At 35.5% G+C, this 17,309-nt stretch overlaps 2 protein-coding genes across 4 annotated transcripts in view; both read right to left on the bottom strand.

Annotated features, from left to right (window-relative positions):
• Positions 1-7,579, bottom strand: part of lamb2 (laminin, beta 2 (laminin S)) — a 47,322-nt gene extending 39,743 nt beyond the window's left edge. The window contains exons 1-2 of the mRNA XM_058763183.1: positions 7,423-7,579; positions 7,208-7,275 (exon numbers count right to left, since the gene is read on the bottom strand). Of these exons, the coding sequence (XP_058619166.1) occupies positions 7,208-7,238 (31 nt within the window). The 5' untranslated portion in view covers positions 7,239-7,275; positions 7,423-7,579. The remainder of the gene's footprint in view (positions 1-7,207; positions 7,276-7,422) is intronic.
• Positions 7,580-7,938: 359 nt separating this feature from the next.
• The window catches only part of lamb2l (laminin, beta 2-like), a 43,186-nt gene continuing 33,815 nt past the window's right edge, over positions 7,939-17,309 (bottom strand). For all 3 annotated transcript variants that reach the window (XM_058763270.1, XM_058763271.1, XM_058763272.1), the window contains 14 exons: positions 16,326-16,489; positions 16,031-16,255; positions 15,711-15,925; positions 13,932-14,028; positions 13,478-13,850; positions 13,008-13,192; positions 12,592-12,839; positions 12,265-12,480; positions 12,041-12,185; positions 10,929-11,136; positions 10,696-10,837; positions 10,355-10,531; positions 10,099-10,258; positions 7,939-9,903 (listed from right to left, as the gene is read on the bottom strand). In XM_058763270.1, the coding sequence (XP_058619253.1) occupies positions 9,767-9,903; positions 10,099-10,258; positions 10,355-10,531; positions 10,696-10,837; positions 10,929-11,136; positions 12,041-12,185; positions 12,265-12,480; positions 12,592-12,839; positions 13,008-13,192; positions 13,478-13,850; positions 13,932-14,028; positions 15,711-15,925; positions 16,031-16,255; positions 16,326-16,489 (2,692 nt within the window). In that variant the 3' untranslated portion in view covers positions 7,939-9,766. The remainder of the gene's footprint in view (positions 9,904-10,098; positions 10,259-10,354; positions 10,532-10,695; positions 10,838-10,928; positions 11,137-12,040; positions 12,186-12,264; positions 12,481-12,591; positions 12,840-13,007; positions 13,193-13,477; positions 13,851-13,931; positions 14,029-15,710; positions 15,926-16,030; positions 16,256-16,325; positions 16,490-17,309) is intronic.

Below are 17,309 nucleotides of genomic sequence, written 5' to 3'. Positions count from 1 at the left end.
CACATTTTATAAATTAACTAGCGAGTTCATAAAAATGTAAAAATTAACATTAACCTAGATCAATAAATGTTGTATTATATTTGTATTATAAATGCATTAACTAAGGTTAACAAATTGAACCTTATTGTAAAGTATTAGTGAATTCTAACTTGAAACGGTGAAAGTTTCTGGAGCAGTTCCAGCTCGTTAAAGAGCATGTTCTGTGGGCAGGTACTCTGGGGAAAACAGGTACAGCTGAGCATGAATTAATGGGCTGCACACCTTCCCTTGACCTGCATGAGAGATGAGATCATTCTTCATTCCCCTCAGGACAGCCTGTTAAAGCACTCATATCCTGACAATCACATATGGAGGTATATACAGCTGTGACACAGACGTCCACATCTGGAGTAAGCATGAAATATGACAGGATTCAGGAAAAGGTCAAAGGACAGAGAAAGTATGCGAAATGTAAAAGAATGTGAGAAAAGTGGTTCAATCTGTGAACAAATCATTCCTTTGAGTCAAATCTTTTCAATGAGTTCAGACCACAAATCCATCCTGAATGATTTGTTCAGAAGAAAAAGTAGCCTATCCTTTTTAAAGCTCCAGTGAATGGAAAAAAGTGCCCAGAAGAAACATTTTTGAACAGAATTGTAATTTTTTCAAATTAAACTATTCCTTTAACAACAGAACTTTTTTCTTCATTTTCTTTGCCGCATGTATTGATATACAATCCAACTGCTCGCTCTCTCTAGAAATTTCTTCCCTAAGGCAGAAATCTTATTCAGCTCGACTCACATAAACAGACGTGTTTCTTCCCCTTTCATTTCACCACCTCTCCACTCCCTGTGTTCGTCCTTTCTTCTATTTTCCCTCCGCCACCTCAAAGCTCTATCAAAGCATCGTATTGCCCCATTGTTATGGAGTGCAGGGTTCTGCGGTGTTTGGCAGCGACAGCATTCAGGCGGCTCTATGGATCCCAGCCACCGGCCTCTACCTGTGTCCCCACCACACAGCTGTTCACTGGGGGACGTATGATCCCAGCATACATCAGAGGAATGAAAAAAGTCACAAGGCAAACAAGCAGAAGAAAGAGATTGAAAGTAGTAGAGTCAAAAGGGATTTCTGCAGTTTCCTCTCCTCCACTCGCACCAAGGCTTTGCCTTTAGATGAAAATTATGAACAAAGGTTCTTTACAGCTTTTCATGTTCTTTTCATCAATGCTTTCCTTTTATTTCATGTTTTTTTTCTCTCTCTTTCTGAAGAAACAGCTTGACTGGATTATTTCATGATTTTTTGGAGAAAGACTATGATTGAATTTTAGAGTCTTAGATGGCCTTTAATGCTAGTTGGCCATAGCTTTTGAAAATCTAATCATAAATGTGATGTGTTGAAGGTCAAAATAAGTTCTAATTTCACAAGGAATCCATTTTTGCCACTAAAAATGAACAAACTGGATGGGAAAGCAGGGCTCTACAGTAAAGATTATCTGCTGGCCAGGGGCCAGTATGAGTGAATTGTGGGTCGATTAATGGAACTGTCACTTGCCCTATTGAACCAGTGCTATCCTATTTACATTTGTTATACATGTACATAGTGACATTTGCTTGCGAATCCACTTTAAAGTTGGTATTAATCAAGGTAAAATTATACAGCTGGCTTATAGAAACAAAATATAGATAGATAGATAGATAGATAGATAGATAGATAGATAGATAGATAGATAGATAGATAGATAGATAGATAGATAGATAGATAGATAGATAGATAGATAGATAGATAGATAGATAGACAGACAGACAGAGAAAATGTATAGAATATTATTATTATCATCATAACAGCAATTTTTAATAAATATGAAGACAAAATTAATTATATATATATATATATATATATATATATATATATATATATATATTAATTAATTATATATAGATAGATACTGAAAAAAGGATTCATTGAATTTACTAAATATTTTAAAGTGGTTGCAATCAATTCATTTTTAGCTACATTTAAATAAACAAATTTAGTTGACTAACTTTCAACATGTTTTTTAAATGCAGCTCAAATAAATTGTTTGCAACCACTTAGCTTAAAAAGTTTTATAATTTTTTTCAGTATAGATAGATAGATAGACAGACAGATATAAAATGTACATAATATAAATATATATGAATTTTAATAAGAAAACATTCCAAAAGCAAACACAAACTTACACACACACACACACACACATACATGTATATATATATATATATATATATATATATATATATATATATAAATAAATGCAGATAATTTCTAAAAATATATGCAACTTTTTTTAATTGTAGGCAAAGAAAAATAATTGAAACCAGTGAAACCAGTGACTGACTGACTGAGCTCTAACCATCACCAATCAGGGTGCACATTAATTTTCCATAACTCACAGTCTGTCGTCAATTATTCCTTACTTATTATCATTTGAACGTCTTTGCTCAAAGTAGTTCTACCTATTAGCCTAATCTGAGTGCCAATTCTAGGCACAATTGACTTGAATTAAAGGTGCCATAGAATGGAAAACTGTATTTACCTTAGCATAGTTGAATAATAAGAGTTCTGTACATGGAAATGACATACAGTGAGCCTCAAACACCATTGTTTCCTCCTTCTAATGTAAATCTTGTGAATAAAAAAGACAACTGAAAAATAGGCGAATCAGAACATAACACCGACTGTGACGTAACAGTCAGGATCACCAATAGTTCCGCCTCCAACATTTGCATATACCCACCCATGTTCTAGGCCAGCCGCCAGCCAAACCATCAGATGTTCTGCAGGTATTGTGAAGAAACAAGCGAGGACAACAGCGAAAATGGCAGATCATGGAAATAAATGTTATGTTCCAGGCTGTGCAGGGGATGTGAAGTGCAGGCACGGAAAGTAAATAATGCATTCTAATAAAATAACGCGAGCCACTAAAGGGACATGGTTAAATCCTTGCTAGCGGTAGCCTGTCACATTGCAGTACATAAGATTTCACTTACCACATAAACAGAGTAAGGAGAGATGACTGAGGATGATGGCGAATGATTTACAGATCCTGAGCACCACTGACAAGCATCTGATCTTGTAAAATGTGTGGTAAGTACTGCTGCTCCATAGTATAAACAGAATTTGTGCGATCACAAATCTTGAAAGCGAAAGTGAAAGTAAAAAGCGATTGTGCATTTGAAATCAGTTTCAGTGCCCCGCATATTAATAGCGGCTCCCTGATGCCCGCATTTTATATACAGTATAATTACTAGTTGATTTGCGGAACTATCGGTTATCGGCAAAAATCCATGCCGATAGTTTTCCGTGTTGCGTCTGTTGCTGGAGTGGCTGAGAATGGTCTGCTGTCATTATACAATACGAGAGAGGCCTCTAGAGGCGGAAATCACTGACAGCACATGTTGTTTGTTTTGGCATGTGACACCGCGTTGCACAGAGCAGGAAACTTCAAACGCGCATTTAAATGCAGCCGACAGAAAATTCTGCCACGGAACAGAGCGCCATTCGCATAGTTTTCCATTAAATAACATTATATTTGTCTCAAATCATTGTTAATTTACATAATGACTTCATCCTAGGCTATAAATCATGTATTGTGCATTTTTCAGCAAAACGTTTGTCTTTCTGTAGCTCTAATACAGTCTTGTATGCTTCATATAGAGAGCTGTAATATAGATTGCACATTCTCTTTCCGTTTGCTCTGTTTTTTAAACACCGAACTTCAAACTCATTTATGCCACATAGTTAATTCTTGAAGCAAACTTATGACCGTTTAGTGATTGATTAAAGAGTTTTAGACCGCTGCTTGAATTGAACGTGACGCGTCTGTTGTGTGTGACACCTGAGACTTCTCCAAGACGCAGCGCTGCGCTTTTGCACAGTGGGTCACTTGCATATTTTTTTTTTTATATTTTGATTAGATAATCATGCAGTGTTCTAAAATAGCAGCAAATAAAATGTGAGAGTATACATACAATATCAATAACTTGTGCATGTAATTTTAATATGGCCTTTTGTAGGTATTTCAAGATGTCTATCTTTAAGCATGACTGTTGAAATTAAATGGTGATACTTAACAATAAGAGTCCATTTGTAACATTAATGAAAGCTGTAGAAGTATTGTTCCTTGTTAGAGTGTGTTCATTTAGTTTCAATTTTCGCCTCATTTTTAAATTTTAAAGTTTCTTCTTTTAATATTAGTAAACTATGAAATAACTAATGATCAATATAATAATTAATATTAATACTAAATTTTTATTCATTTATAAAAAATATGGTTCAGTACTGTTACTGCTTTTTAAAAATAGTAAAGCTCTATTTTAGTTTTCGTTCAGTATCCATTTGAAAAATGATCGGTTGATTAATCGGTATTGGCCAGAGTGGTCCAACCTAGCTATCGGTATCGGTAAAATCCACTGTCGGTCGACCTCTAATAATTACCCAACGATATAACTGCGCGAGAAAGTATTGAAATATATATTTTCCTCCCTGTGTTTCCTTCCTGCTGTGTGAGCTACTGAAATGAGCCGCACTGTGAAACAGCCAATCAGAGCAGAGCTCAACATTATTATTCATGACCCTTCCAAATAAGGTAATAACAGACCATTTAATTCTAGGGACAAATTCTAGGATTGTAAATACACATGTAAAACCGTTTCTGGAGAATGTCTGCCCTTACCTAAGCCACATACCTTCTATGTAGATATCATAGAAGGAGAACAATTTAAAATACTGTATCAATGCATTCTATGGCACCTTTAATTCTGTCTGCATTATCAGGCAACCATGACGGTCTGCGAACAATATTGTCAGAGTCACACAATCTGTGAACAGTTCAAAGACCTTTAAAATTAAACTCAGACAGGCAGCAGACGGTAAATGTGACAGGAACTAAATAAGAGCATCTCCTCATCGGCTTTCTGCCTCCTACAAGCCTGCTACTTTCATTAGAGCCTCACCAAAAATAACACTCCCACTGCTCTGCCTCCGACACCTCCACATTCTCTCCAGCTTTATCAATCCTCGCAGACACAGAGGCTCCTGTTGAGCCCTGCAGCCCATCACCTACACAAAACTTACAGCGGAGGACAGCTTGACAGTAAATGATAAAGAAAGATATGGAACACTGTAAATGCACTGAGGAGACAGTATTTAATGAGCAAGGTCAGCGGTATAAATGGCAACTTTTCAGTCGAGACTGTGACTCTTAGCAGTATATGTACAAAACAAAACTGGAATATAACCTTGTAGCCTCTTTAAAAGGCACAATGAATAAAATGCTGCTTTATATTTTAAAATTAAAAAGTTTAATGTAACTCAAACCTTCCTTCCAAGCCCAAAAAAATCCCATTTATTTAAACTAAACAGCAAATATATATATGAAGTAATAAGGAGAAAGCTAGATAGGTGCTATTACACCAGATTCAGAGAAATTAACACCAGAAGAAATAAAAGTAAAATGTGTGTATTGTCAAAACTTGTGCTGAGCACTTTAAGATTAAAACAGGGTTCACAATTATTTGCAAATTATTAAAGACTTTTCAAATAACTAATAAAGCTATTAGCCTACTAAATGTAATGTACAGTATCAAAATGAACTATTTTAATAAGCTCATGTAAATAATTGATTGTACTAGAATTAATGTACTATAATTTATTCATTCAATTTCATTTGCTATTTCTAATCACAAACCCACTGAAGATCCTTCAAATATCCCTGTCAAACTCCCAGTTGCAAAACCATGGATTAAGAAAGGGCAGAAGAAAAGGAATGTGAAGGTCAGTATACCCGACTGAGCACATTTAGTGTCTCATATCCAAAAGGTGTGCTTAATTCATCAAAGAACAAGTAATCAAGGATGAAACAAATTCAATGAGTGAAGAACTGTCATTTACTAATCCAATACACATGGCCTCTCTGTAACCTGTTGACCTCTTTAACTTTAACTACACAGACAGAGGAAATAAGCAAATAAGCTAATTGGGTGCCGGAGGGGGGTAATAACATTGTCTGGAGACCTTTGAGAAAGAGCCTCCATTCAGACTCAGTTTTGGCGTGGAGCATCACAAGTAAACTGAACTGTCTACTGAGACATCGATAGAGCAGACTTCAGTTATATAAGCAGGTGCAAATGATTCATGGGTCTTGTGTGGGGTCAGGCACAAAAACATTTGGTGAATGATTAAACTTGGCCATAAACATCTAAATGCCAAGAATGTATGAGTTCCTACATATATAATGTAAGAGAGATATAAGACAAGGTTAAGACTTGTGGCTCAAACACATTTAGCCTAAAAAGTACATCTAAACATTTATATTCAAATACATAATGTTAATCAGTCTGCCCCAGTCTGCCCCACTTGGAAAATATGAAACACACGCAGATCAAAATAAATTGATAATATAAAACCGAATATGGAAGAGATTTAATAGATGGATAGATAGATGATATAACTTATATATGTGACCCTGGACCACAAAACCAGTCATGAGGGCAACTTTTTGGAAATTGAGATTTATACATCATCTGAGAGCTTTCCATTGATGTATGGTTTGTTAGGATAGGACAATATTTGGTCGAGATACAATTATTTGAAAATCTTGAATCTGAGGGTGCAAAAAAATGTAAATATTGAGAAAATCACCTTTAAAGTTGTCCAAATTAAGTTCTTAGCAATGCATATTACAAATCACAAATTAGGTAGGAAACATTTACGGTAGGAAATTTACAAAATATCTTCATGGAACATGATTTTTACTTAATAGTCTAATGATTTTTGTCATAAAAGAAAAATCGATCATTTTGACCCATACAATGTATTGTTGGCTATTGCTACAAATATACACGTGCTACTTATTATGACTGGTTTTGCGGTCCAGGGTAACATATAATATTTAAAAACTTATAATTACTTATTATAGCTACTCTAGAGAGAGATAAACTTCTAAAAAATCAGCTCTGTCTCTCAAAAGGTGCATAGAATAAGCAGAGGCAATTGCCCCATAACAACAACAACAAAAATTGTACAAAACATATTAACATACTTTATAAATTACACTAAGTGGTTGCTAATAATACATTAAGATAAGACATAAGATATTAAGAATAATAACTAAATGAATAAATATTGAGTCTTGCTCTAATAACAGCACATTGACATAACAGGATTTTGTGATTCATGCTACACTTACCACAGATGAACAGTAAGGGAAGCGCGCGCATGGCTTTATGATGAGCTCCCTTCAACCTCCGCGCGCCTCTAAAATATGAAAATAACTAATGAGCTGTCACACAACTTAAGCTTATCATTTATAACTACTAGACAAAGTGTACTGTCTTATAAAACCTTCAGTAATAAAATCCAAACATAGGCATGTATTTATTAATGCTGGAAGCGCGTACTCACATGTTTACTGTGATTTTGTCGATGGTCAAGCTGTTCTTTAAGCCATTGAGACTTTGAGCGCTATCAGAGTCAGACGGACTTTCTGAAGTCCTGTTACAGCGTGCAAATGACCGATGGAAATCACGAACTGGATTCAAAAGATGCCCGCGAAAGGTAAAGCGACACAGTCCTCAGGCAACGCCACCGAGTCATTTAGGAAAAATAATCCACCTCTTGTTTTCCGGAGAGCCCACATGAACGCGCGTAGCCGAACAGGAATGCGCGCGCTTCTGAAAACTGATTTAAAAGGACTCTCTCAATAACAAGTATAGTAATAATATCCACTTAATTTTTACACAATACTGTATTCATTTTTAATAGATTTAGGTTTAGGAAAACTGCATGATCGATTAAGCGACAATTTATATATCATTACGCAAATAACTAATGAAAGACGGTCATGTTAAACATTGTCTGGTTATGTGAATACAGCTCACAAAATGATTTTATTGGTAACTTATTTCAACCAGGGTTTTCCAAGCCAGATTTAGAGACCTCCAGAATAATTAATAAAAAGCTAGATTTTGTCAGCAACACTTTATAATCACTTTATTTAAACTCATATAAATGTATCCATTATATAGGCTAATGCCTATAAGATCATTAAAATTTAATGAAAGTATAACATTTTTGACAGTACACAACAGAAAGCTCTAGGTCTCTAAACTAAACACCAGACATGCTGACAAAACGTATCCGCCACTAAATATTTATGTGTCTATTCTCTGTACTCATAACAGTATATATAGCCTAATTTTATTCAGGTGATCTATCAAACATCATTTTTCTTATGAAATGTACATTATAGTACAGGAATATTGGGAGAAGACAGTCAAACATATGACGTGAAACAAATATGTGATTCAGTGGTATGATATCAATCAAAGCTCAGGGTCAGCTAAAGCCACTGATCCAAACACAGACAGGATTACTCCACAGATATGAACATGTCCTGCCTAACACAGACACAGGAAGGATGATGCAGAGACAGAAAAAGCCAATAGGCACAACTTTAAAGGTGCGATATATAATGCTGAAACAAACCTGAAATTCAGAAATATGCATTAGAACTATAAAAATGAGAACTGATATATGTTTCATTGTAATATGGCCCACTGATGCACTTTTTCTACATTCTCTATCGCCCCCTCCTGTACTACAGATGTAATACATAAAAGAACTGAGGCTGTTTCTGCATATAAATAAAACAAAACAGTAACGTTTGAATTCCATATCAAAGGTTTAATGTGTTCATATATGTCTTTTACAAAATATTAAAAAAAACAAATATGACGTTAGGCACTTCAGTGTTTAAATGTAACTACGGTTGAAAAGTTTGGGGTCGGAAAGATTTTTTAAATTTTCTTTGAAAGAAGCCTCTTATGCTTCTTAAGGCTGCAAAGATCAATAAATCAGTAATATTGTGAAATAACATTACAATTTAAAATAAACTATTTTCTATTTTAATATTACAGTAAATGAATATTAAGTGTGAATTAAGTGGATTTTCAGCAGCCTTTCAGGATTCTTTGAGGAATAGTTCTTATAAATCTTTTGTGACATTCTAAATGTCTTTACTGTCACTTTCGTCAATTTAAAGGTGTTCATTTCTTTTCAAAAAAATCTTACTGACCCCAAACTTTTGAACGGTAGTGCATGTTTTTGGCCACTAGGCTATGCAAAGGTTGGTCTGCAGTTCATTTAGTACAGTGGTTCTCAAATTGTGGTTTGTTTTGTTGATTGGCTTACTTTAAAAAAAAAATCATTAAAAACATATAACAGAAAGCACCAATATTGAGTTAATCAAAATGAATCAAATGAATAAACTGACTGTTAACATTAAATTAATAACATAACTGATGGTTCTGTCAGTGGATGTAAGCATTTGTTTCAATTTCTTAGCTAGCAAACAGTCAGCTAGTTGCTATTTTCAATAAAATATAAACAAAACAGCTTAGTTTCTAATAGTTTAGAAAAAAAAATTGGTGAAAGAATTTAGAAAAAAAAAAAGAAGTCAGGAACAGTGAAAAGGACATCAAATTAGACTTCGGATAATAGATGGTCCCTTTTTCAGCCCTCTGACACCTGAAAAATTGAGAACCACTGATTTAGCTGGAAGACAATAAGACCTAGTACTTCACTCTGAAGTTTGTCATCAGCTTCATAACAATTAAGTAGCGAAGCTGCTGATTCGTAATGGAATAGCAATTTGGGTTGTAATGGAACAATATATGAATCACACAGAGGGTGATTGAGAAGATAAATTGAAGTCTGATTTCAGGCTTTTGTCAGTTATGTACAGTTCCTACTGACAGTTGTTGTAGCCCATGACTTTTAATCGGATATATTCTCTGACATCTGTAACGTTTTTCTCCAGATCCGCCAATTCATCCCGCTGCTGCTGCATTTTCTGCTCATTCTTGTTGAATTTTCTCTCCAACTCTTCAAAGGAGGGACACAGAAAAACAAGATGATGAGAAAAGAGCCAAACATAGTCAAATATCTCAAAATATTCACATTTGTTACTGTGTTTAATAACAAAACGACAGCATAAATAACACTTGGCTCATAGGTTAATTTGAGCATAAAATTTCAGTGCTTTGTTTTAGTAAATGTTTAATGCATTTGGACACATACTTCTGAGGGTTTCCATGCTCGTGGTGGCTTTCTTCAGCAGTTCCTCTGCTTCCTTCTTCATCTCTATAGCTTTCTGGCTAATGTTACCTCCTCCTGTCCCTCCAACAGAGTCCACCTTCTCTTTCAGCTCCTTATACAGATTCTCTGCATTTATCAGTTCCTTTTAAACACAAACATGCACACAAGTAAATATTAAATGTTAAATGGCAGAAGCTCTAAAATATAGCTAGACGTGCACACACACACACACACACACCTCTTGAAGTCCAGCAGCCTCTTGAGTTGCATTGTCAGACTGAGCTTTAGCATCTTTTGCCATCTCCCTGTTCTGCTCCGTTTTATTCTTCAATAAATCCACTCCATGTGACAAATTGGCCAACCGCATCATCACATCCATGAGGTTGCTATCCAAATTTAAGAGTTTGTTGTCAACCTGTTCAGGGAAGAGACAGAAGCAGATTAATTCAAATCTTAGACTATGACTCAATATCAATTCAATAATGCTACAAAGAATCATGAGAAAAGTATGATGGTTTCCACAGAAAATATTAAGCAGCACAACTGCTTTCAACACTGATAATAATAATAAAGGTTTACCGTGGTAGTGATGTTCTGGGCATTCTTGAGATTTTCTAGGGCTGTGGTCATTTCCTTCTCAGCTTTTTTTATGGCAGTCTGAGAGGTTTCAAGTGCTTCTTTAGTTTCATTGATATTATTGCTCACCCCTTCAGCTTGTGCCCTGCGCAAACGCAAAATCACACACACAAAAATGAAATTTACTATATGTGGATTTCTGTGTAAAATAGTGAGCAATGTTCTCTCTCGCTTACTTTGCATCTTGAGCTCTCTTAAGCAGATCCTTGACTTTGGCCAGTTGCTCTGAGGTGTGGTTGAACACCCCTTCCACGTTGGTGAGGTTGGCGATGTTAGCTTTGATCTGCTCGATGATGTTGAGTATTACAGTCCTGTTGACTGGCAAGGAGATCGCCAAAACCTGCTGGGCCACTTTTTCAATGCTTTCTGGATCTGCTCCCTCCTCTGAATATATCAGTTTTAGTATTAATAAAGGCTTTTTATCGTTTTCAGATAAATGATAATTAGGCATTTATAAAATGACAGTTCATTCAGTAATGTAAATGTATCATTTACTCACCCTTTTGTTAATATAAAAATTTGTATGATTTTCTTTTTTTTTTTAATCCATGGAACACAAAACATAGTATTTTGTAGTATGTCCAAGCTATTCCATACACCAAAAGTTTACAGCGCTGAGATTTAAGATGTGATTTGTTATAAATATTGTTCTCTGGCATAGCTTTTATTCTTTTCTTTTTTTTTTTTTCACGTTTACAAATCATTATCATTATGCAGAAAATTTTAACAAATGTTCTAGTGCATCTTGTTATAAATCATGATGTACTAGGTGTGAACATGTGCATACAGGAATAAAAATTCAGAGCTATGCAGAATTTAAGTAACTTTAATTTTGGTCTGTTCCTCAGACAAAGCAACAGTATTGGATACATACTACTGTTGCCATATGGTTTCATGGACTACACTACTGTCAGTAAGAAAATTTGACAGTAAACAAACATTTCTATTTCAAATAAATGCTGTTCTTTTTAACTTTCTATGCATCAAGGAATACTAAAAAATTTCCTTGTTTCCTTGTTTTCATCACAGATAATAATAGGAAATGTATTTTTGACCAGCAAATCAGCATATCAGAACGATTTCTGAAGGATCATGTGACACTGAAGACTTCAGTAATGGCTGCTGAAAATTCACAGGAATAAATGCCATTTTAAAATATATTTCAATAGAAAACAGACATTTTAAATTGTTTTACTGCATTTTTGATCATATAAATGCAACCTAGGTGAGTAAAAAATATTTTCCAAACACAAAAACAATACTGAAAACGCAAATCATAACCACTTACCATTCAAAAAATCTCTAATCTTCTGAATGAAGTCTTTAAGCATCTTGTTGGAGTTCTCAAAGAGTTCTTTCTTGCCCTGGGCTTTATCAAGAGTGTCCTTCGCTTGAGTCTTCACAGTCTGGGTGAGTGTAGCGATGTCTCGGAGCTGAGAGTTAAGCAGAGATTATTCAGGCTCTTTCAAAAGCACACATGCACTGCACATGCTCAAACAGACACCCGTTTACCTTTTTAGAAATGGTTTGTAGCTCCTCACTGGTAGCGGTCAGGTTATTATGAACATCCTCAGCATTGTTCAGGGCCTTCAATGAGGCACTAACAGTTCCATTACATCCTTTCCCTCCACACTTCAGCACACCATCGCTATCACGGCAGCCAGCTCCTCCACAGGGGCTATCTGGACAGCTACTATTAGCACTAGCATTGCCATGGCCACCACATACCTTAAAGCATAAGAAAAAAGAAGAAGATAAAGATAAAGATTTAAGACACTGATAAAGATTTATGATACTCCCTTCCAGGTCTCAAGTCAAAGATTTGCCCAAAGTCTCTACCCTGTTGTTGAGGTGCTGGAGTTTTCGGTCGATCTCATGAGCTTTTTCCTCCAGTTCAGACAAAGATTTATTATTGGCGGTGACTGTACGCATGAAGCTGTCCTTTCTTTCTTTCAGCAGGGCTTCAGTACGGTTACGTGTGTCTTCAGACTGTTCCACAGGACTCTGGGGTCCGTATACGGAGGCATTACAGCGCTTCTCTGAATTCCGTGAAATCTGGTAGTACTTGCGAACGTTTTCAATCTGCTCTGTAAAAAAAAAAAAAAGACAAAAGACATTAAAAGCTTAAATGTTTTTTAACAACAATATGGTGAATGTGGTTTTTCTGCTCATTTGGAGTTAATTTTGTTGAATTTAATAAATATCACATCTTATATTTTTTCAAACAAAACTTGTTAAAAAAAATACTACTTTACCTGCCAATCCAGCAGTGAAGTAGTTCTCCAGCTCTCTGTGCAGTCGGTGAAGTGTGTTGTTCAAGTCTTTCAGTTCTTTCTCCAGTGCAGTTAGGTTTCGTTTCAGAGCACTGTCAAGGTCTGCCGTCTCATTCAGCTCCCGACTCACGCCCATCAGACGCCCATCAGTCAAAGCTATCTCCGCTCTGAAAATATGTCCATTTAAATGGAGAAATAATTACAATTATCTTCATGTAACGTGAAACCAAAGTCCAAAATTATACCCGCAAAGTGCCAATGCAACTAACAATTTATATTTGGTGCATAATAAAATATTGTTTGCAAAATAACGCATGGTTTAAATTGAACTGCAAGATTGATAATGTAACCTCTGTTAATGCAAGTGACACAAATGATTTTTAGGCCCTGTCTGCAAGCTTTACTAAAGTAAAAAGACATTTACAGTGCCGCCCACTGTGTGCAAGCTTTACCTCAAGTCATCAATAGCCTGGCTTATTATGTTATAGATTGCCTCTCGGTCTCCGTTTCGAATCAGGTCTTGAATCTGTGCGAGCTTCTTCTCCAGTTCATGTATGCGGCTATCGCTGACTCCCGGAACCTCACCCTTTTCCAGGATCATGGCAATGACATCCTTGATGTGGGTCAGATCTCGGCCGATCTGGCACACGGCATCATCCCACAGCTGGAAGCAGGGATGACAGGGAACGCACTTGGGAAAGTTTCCGGTAAAGCCACGTGCGCACTCTTCACAGCTTCGTCCTGAAGCCTCTTCCTTACACAAACACGCTCCTGTTTCGCGGTCACACTGAGCCATCTCGGACCCCAGAGGGTGACAGTTACACTCTGATCAGAGGGAGATAAAAGGAATAATGATACGTCACAGAGAAGAAACAGGAGTGAGTGTACTGTGTGTGCACTACTCACCTTCACACTGCACTCTGGGATCACCCCAGTGAAACGCCTCACATTCACTGCACTGTCGCCCTCCAAAACCTAGCTGACAATGACACTGGCCACTGAACTACAAGAAAGTATAGAGGCAGAAGAAGAAAATTATTAAGCCATAAAAACTTTCGAATCCAAGCAGTCCCTCTTCAGACAAAAAAAAAAAAAAAAAAAAGAGATTAATTAATTATAAATAAAACATAAATGTCATCTGAAGCATCTTTGATCGTAATGTCAGTCTAAAATATCTGATACAACTGTTTAAGGTTGTTTCTAGTTTGTCTTTTTAATTTTACATTTAATATTTAAATGTTTTTCATTTTGCAAGAAACACTTTCATTCAAAAGTTTGGTGTCGTAATATTTTGAAAGAAGTATCTTATGCTCATTAATGATGCATTTATTTGATTGAAAACAGGAAAAATTATAATTTCATGAAATATTATTACAATTTAAAATAACAATTTTCTATTTTAATACATTTAAAAAGTAATTTATTCCTGTGATGTCAAGGCTGAATTTTCTGCATCCATAACTATAGTTTTCTTTGTGACAGGATCCTTCAGAAATTCTAATACTGTATGCTGATTTGGTGCTCAAGAAACTTTTTCTATTATTATTATCTATAATGAAGACTGCTTAATATTCTTGTGGAAACTGTGACGATATTTCCAGATTTTCAAGACAATCTGAAGAATAGAAAGTTCAAAAGAACAGCATTTATTTGAAATAGAAATCTTTTGTAACATTATAAATATCTTTAAATATAATTGATTAATTTAATACATCATTGCTGAATAATTAAAAAAATATATATATTTAAAAAATCTTTCTGACCCTTTTGAACGTTTGTAGCATATATATATTGGCAATTAAAAAAAAGGAAATTCAAAAGTACCTATACTTATGTCATTGTTCATTTTTGCTATGCCTCCTTGTTTTGTCCTTTATTGCATATTGTCACGGTTTTGCTTGGCTCCTCCTCTTGTCTGTGTGCTGTGTCTGTCTCCTACAGGTGAGCTGGGCGCAGGTGTTTGGAATTGTGCTAATCAGTTCCTGGTCCTTTAAAGACGCTTCAGATGAGACCGGGAAGGGAGAGCTCTGCCGTTGTTCCATTTCTCCCGCACCGTTTAGGATTTTGTTTTGTTTATTCATTACACCACACTACACTGATTGCTTACCTTTTTATTTTTCAAAGCTAACTTCATTTACTGACTGTATAAAATCTATTCTGTTAAATTCTATTTATTTAATAAATCAAAGATATTTATATGTTGCGATTCCGCGTGTGGTCTTTCCCTTACTCTGTTGCTTGCTTTGAGCCAGGCACGTAACAATATTGTTTTTATATTTTTTATCGTCTTGTACTTTATCGTATATTCTTTATATTTATTGTCTCTGTAATTTATTGTCTGTTCCCTTTCTTCCCCATCGTTCTCGTGAGGAGATAACAAAATAAAAATGTCATGACAATAAAGAAACATGTCGTTTATATAATTTCAAGCTTAGTAGCACCGTATGTTTTTGCATGTTTATGCATGACAATAAACAGTCAGTTGCCATTTATATATTTCATCAAATTTGGGGGTTTGAATACCCTTGTTGTAATGTATAGTCACATGTGTTCATGTCATTTTACCTCGACCTATGTGTTTATTGTTATATATTGTTTTATGTTGAGGTTTCAATCTTGAGAGAATAACCCTGATAAAATACAGCTGTAATGATGAAGAAAGATACTGTATGCCACAGGACATACCATGTTGCAGTGGGTGCTGAGGGCATTTGGTTGGGCACATTCGCAGGGTTCACATCCACAGTCCGAGCCGAAGTTCCAGTGGTTGGGGGCGCACTGGTCACAGTTGTGGCCAATGATGTTTGGCTTGCAGGGGCATTGGCCAGTCCGTTTATCACAGTGACACACTCCATCAGTACAGTAGTCTTCATCAGTGCCTGCAGTTACACAAGTACAGCCTGCAGGACGAGACAGAGTGCAGAATTACACATAAACGCATAAATTCACTTCCAATTCTTTGTAAATGCAATTAGGTTTTGAAGCTTTAGAGTCACTGTACTTACGCCTACAGTCCTGAGCAAGAGCGTTTCCATAATATCCTGGTTTACACTCAGAACAAGAGTGGCCGTCTGTGTTATACAGGCACTTGAGGCATTGGCCGGTTCGTGGGTCACATGACTCTGGGTCCTGGGGGTCAATGTTCTTGTTGCACTGGCACGGCTGGCACATCCCGCCAGGCTGCCCAGGATCCCCATAGTACCCAGGGGCGCAGCGATCACAGCGAGGACCTGAGAGGAAACTGTCAGTAAACCTACTTAATGACAATGAAAAACTATTGATTTAGTGACACTATTTTACCTGCATAGCCTTCACCACACTGGCAGAGGATCTGATTGGAGGCATAGTCTGCCTGACAGGAAGCTCCATTGGAGTGTCCGCTGTCAGGGCTTCCTGGACATGGACAGGGGCGACAGTGCTCACCTGAACCCAATATTGGGTTACCATAGAAACCGTTTACACACCTAAAGTAAGAAAGGACAGAATAATAGATACACTTCTTTAGAGAATAATATCTTATTCATTTAATTTCTTAATTAATTTAATACTATTTTTTTGGTCTCACTACACTTGCATGCATATTAGCATAATACCACATATTAATGTTATGTTATAATGTTATTAATATTATTATTTATTAAACATAATATTTTATGCAGTATTTTATTTTGTTAAATAAAAATTATACAAATATTTTGGCTTTTAATTTTTAGTCTTTAAAAGATTTTTTGTTACCATTTTATTTTTATTTTTTGTTTTGTTTTAGAAAGTCTCTTACATATGCTCACCAAGGCTGCAATTATTTAATAAGAAAAATACAGTAAAAACAGAAATATTGTGAAATATTATTGCGATTTAAAATAACTATTATCTATTTGAATATGTTTAAAAATATAATTTATTTCTGTGATGGCAAAGCTGAATTTTCTACATCCAATACTCCAGTCTTCAGTGTCACATGATCCTTCAGAAATCATTATAATATGCTGATTTGCTGCTCAATAAACATTTTTTATGTGGAAACCATGATGCATTTTTGTCAGGATTCTCTGACAAATACAAAGTAAAAAATAAAAATAAAAAATCTGAAATAGACACTGCAAAAATGTAAAAGTCTTTACAGTCATTTTTGGTCAAATTAATGCATCCTTGCAGAATAAAATCAACAAATCTTACACTACCATTCAAACATTTGAAGTCAGTATCTAATATAGAAAAATCTATATTTATTTATTAATGAATTTACTTTAATAATTTGTCATATTTGATATACAGATTGTAACA

This window comes from Onychostoma macrolepis, chromosome 23, assembly GCF_012432095.1.
Source record: "Onychostoma macrolepis isolate SWU-2019 chromosome 23, ASM1243209v1, whole genome shotgun sequence".
NCBI lineage: Eukaryota > Metazoa > Chordata > Actinopteri > Cypriniformes > Cyprinidae > Onychostoma > Onychostoma macrolepis.
The sequence above is the reverse complement of the archived record's forward strand: the minus strand, read 5'-3'. Positions and strand labels throughout refer to the sequence as shown.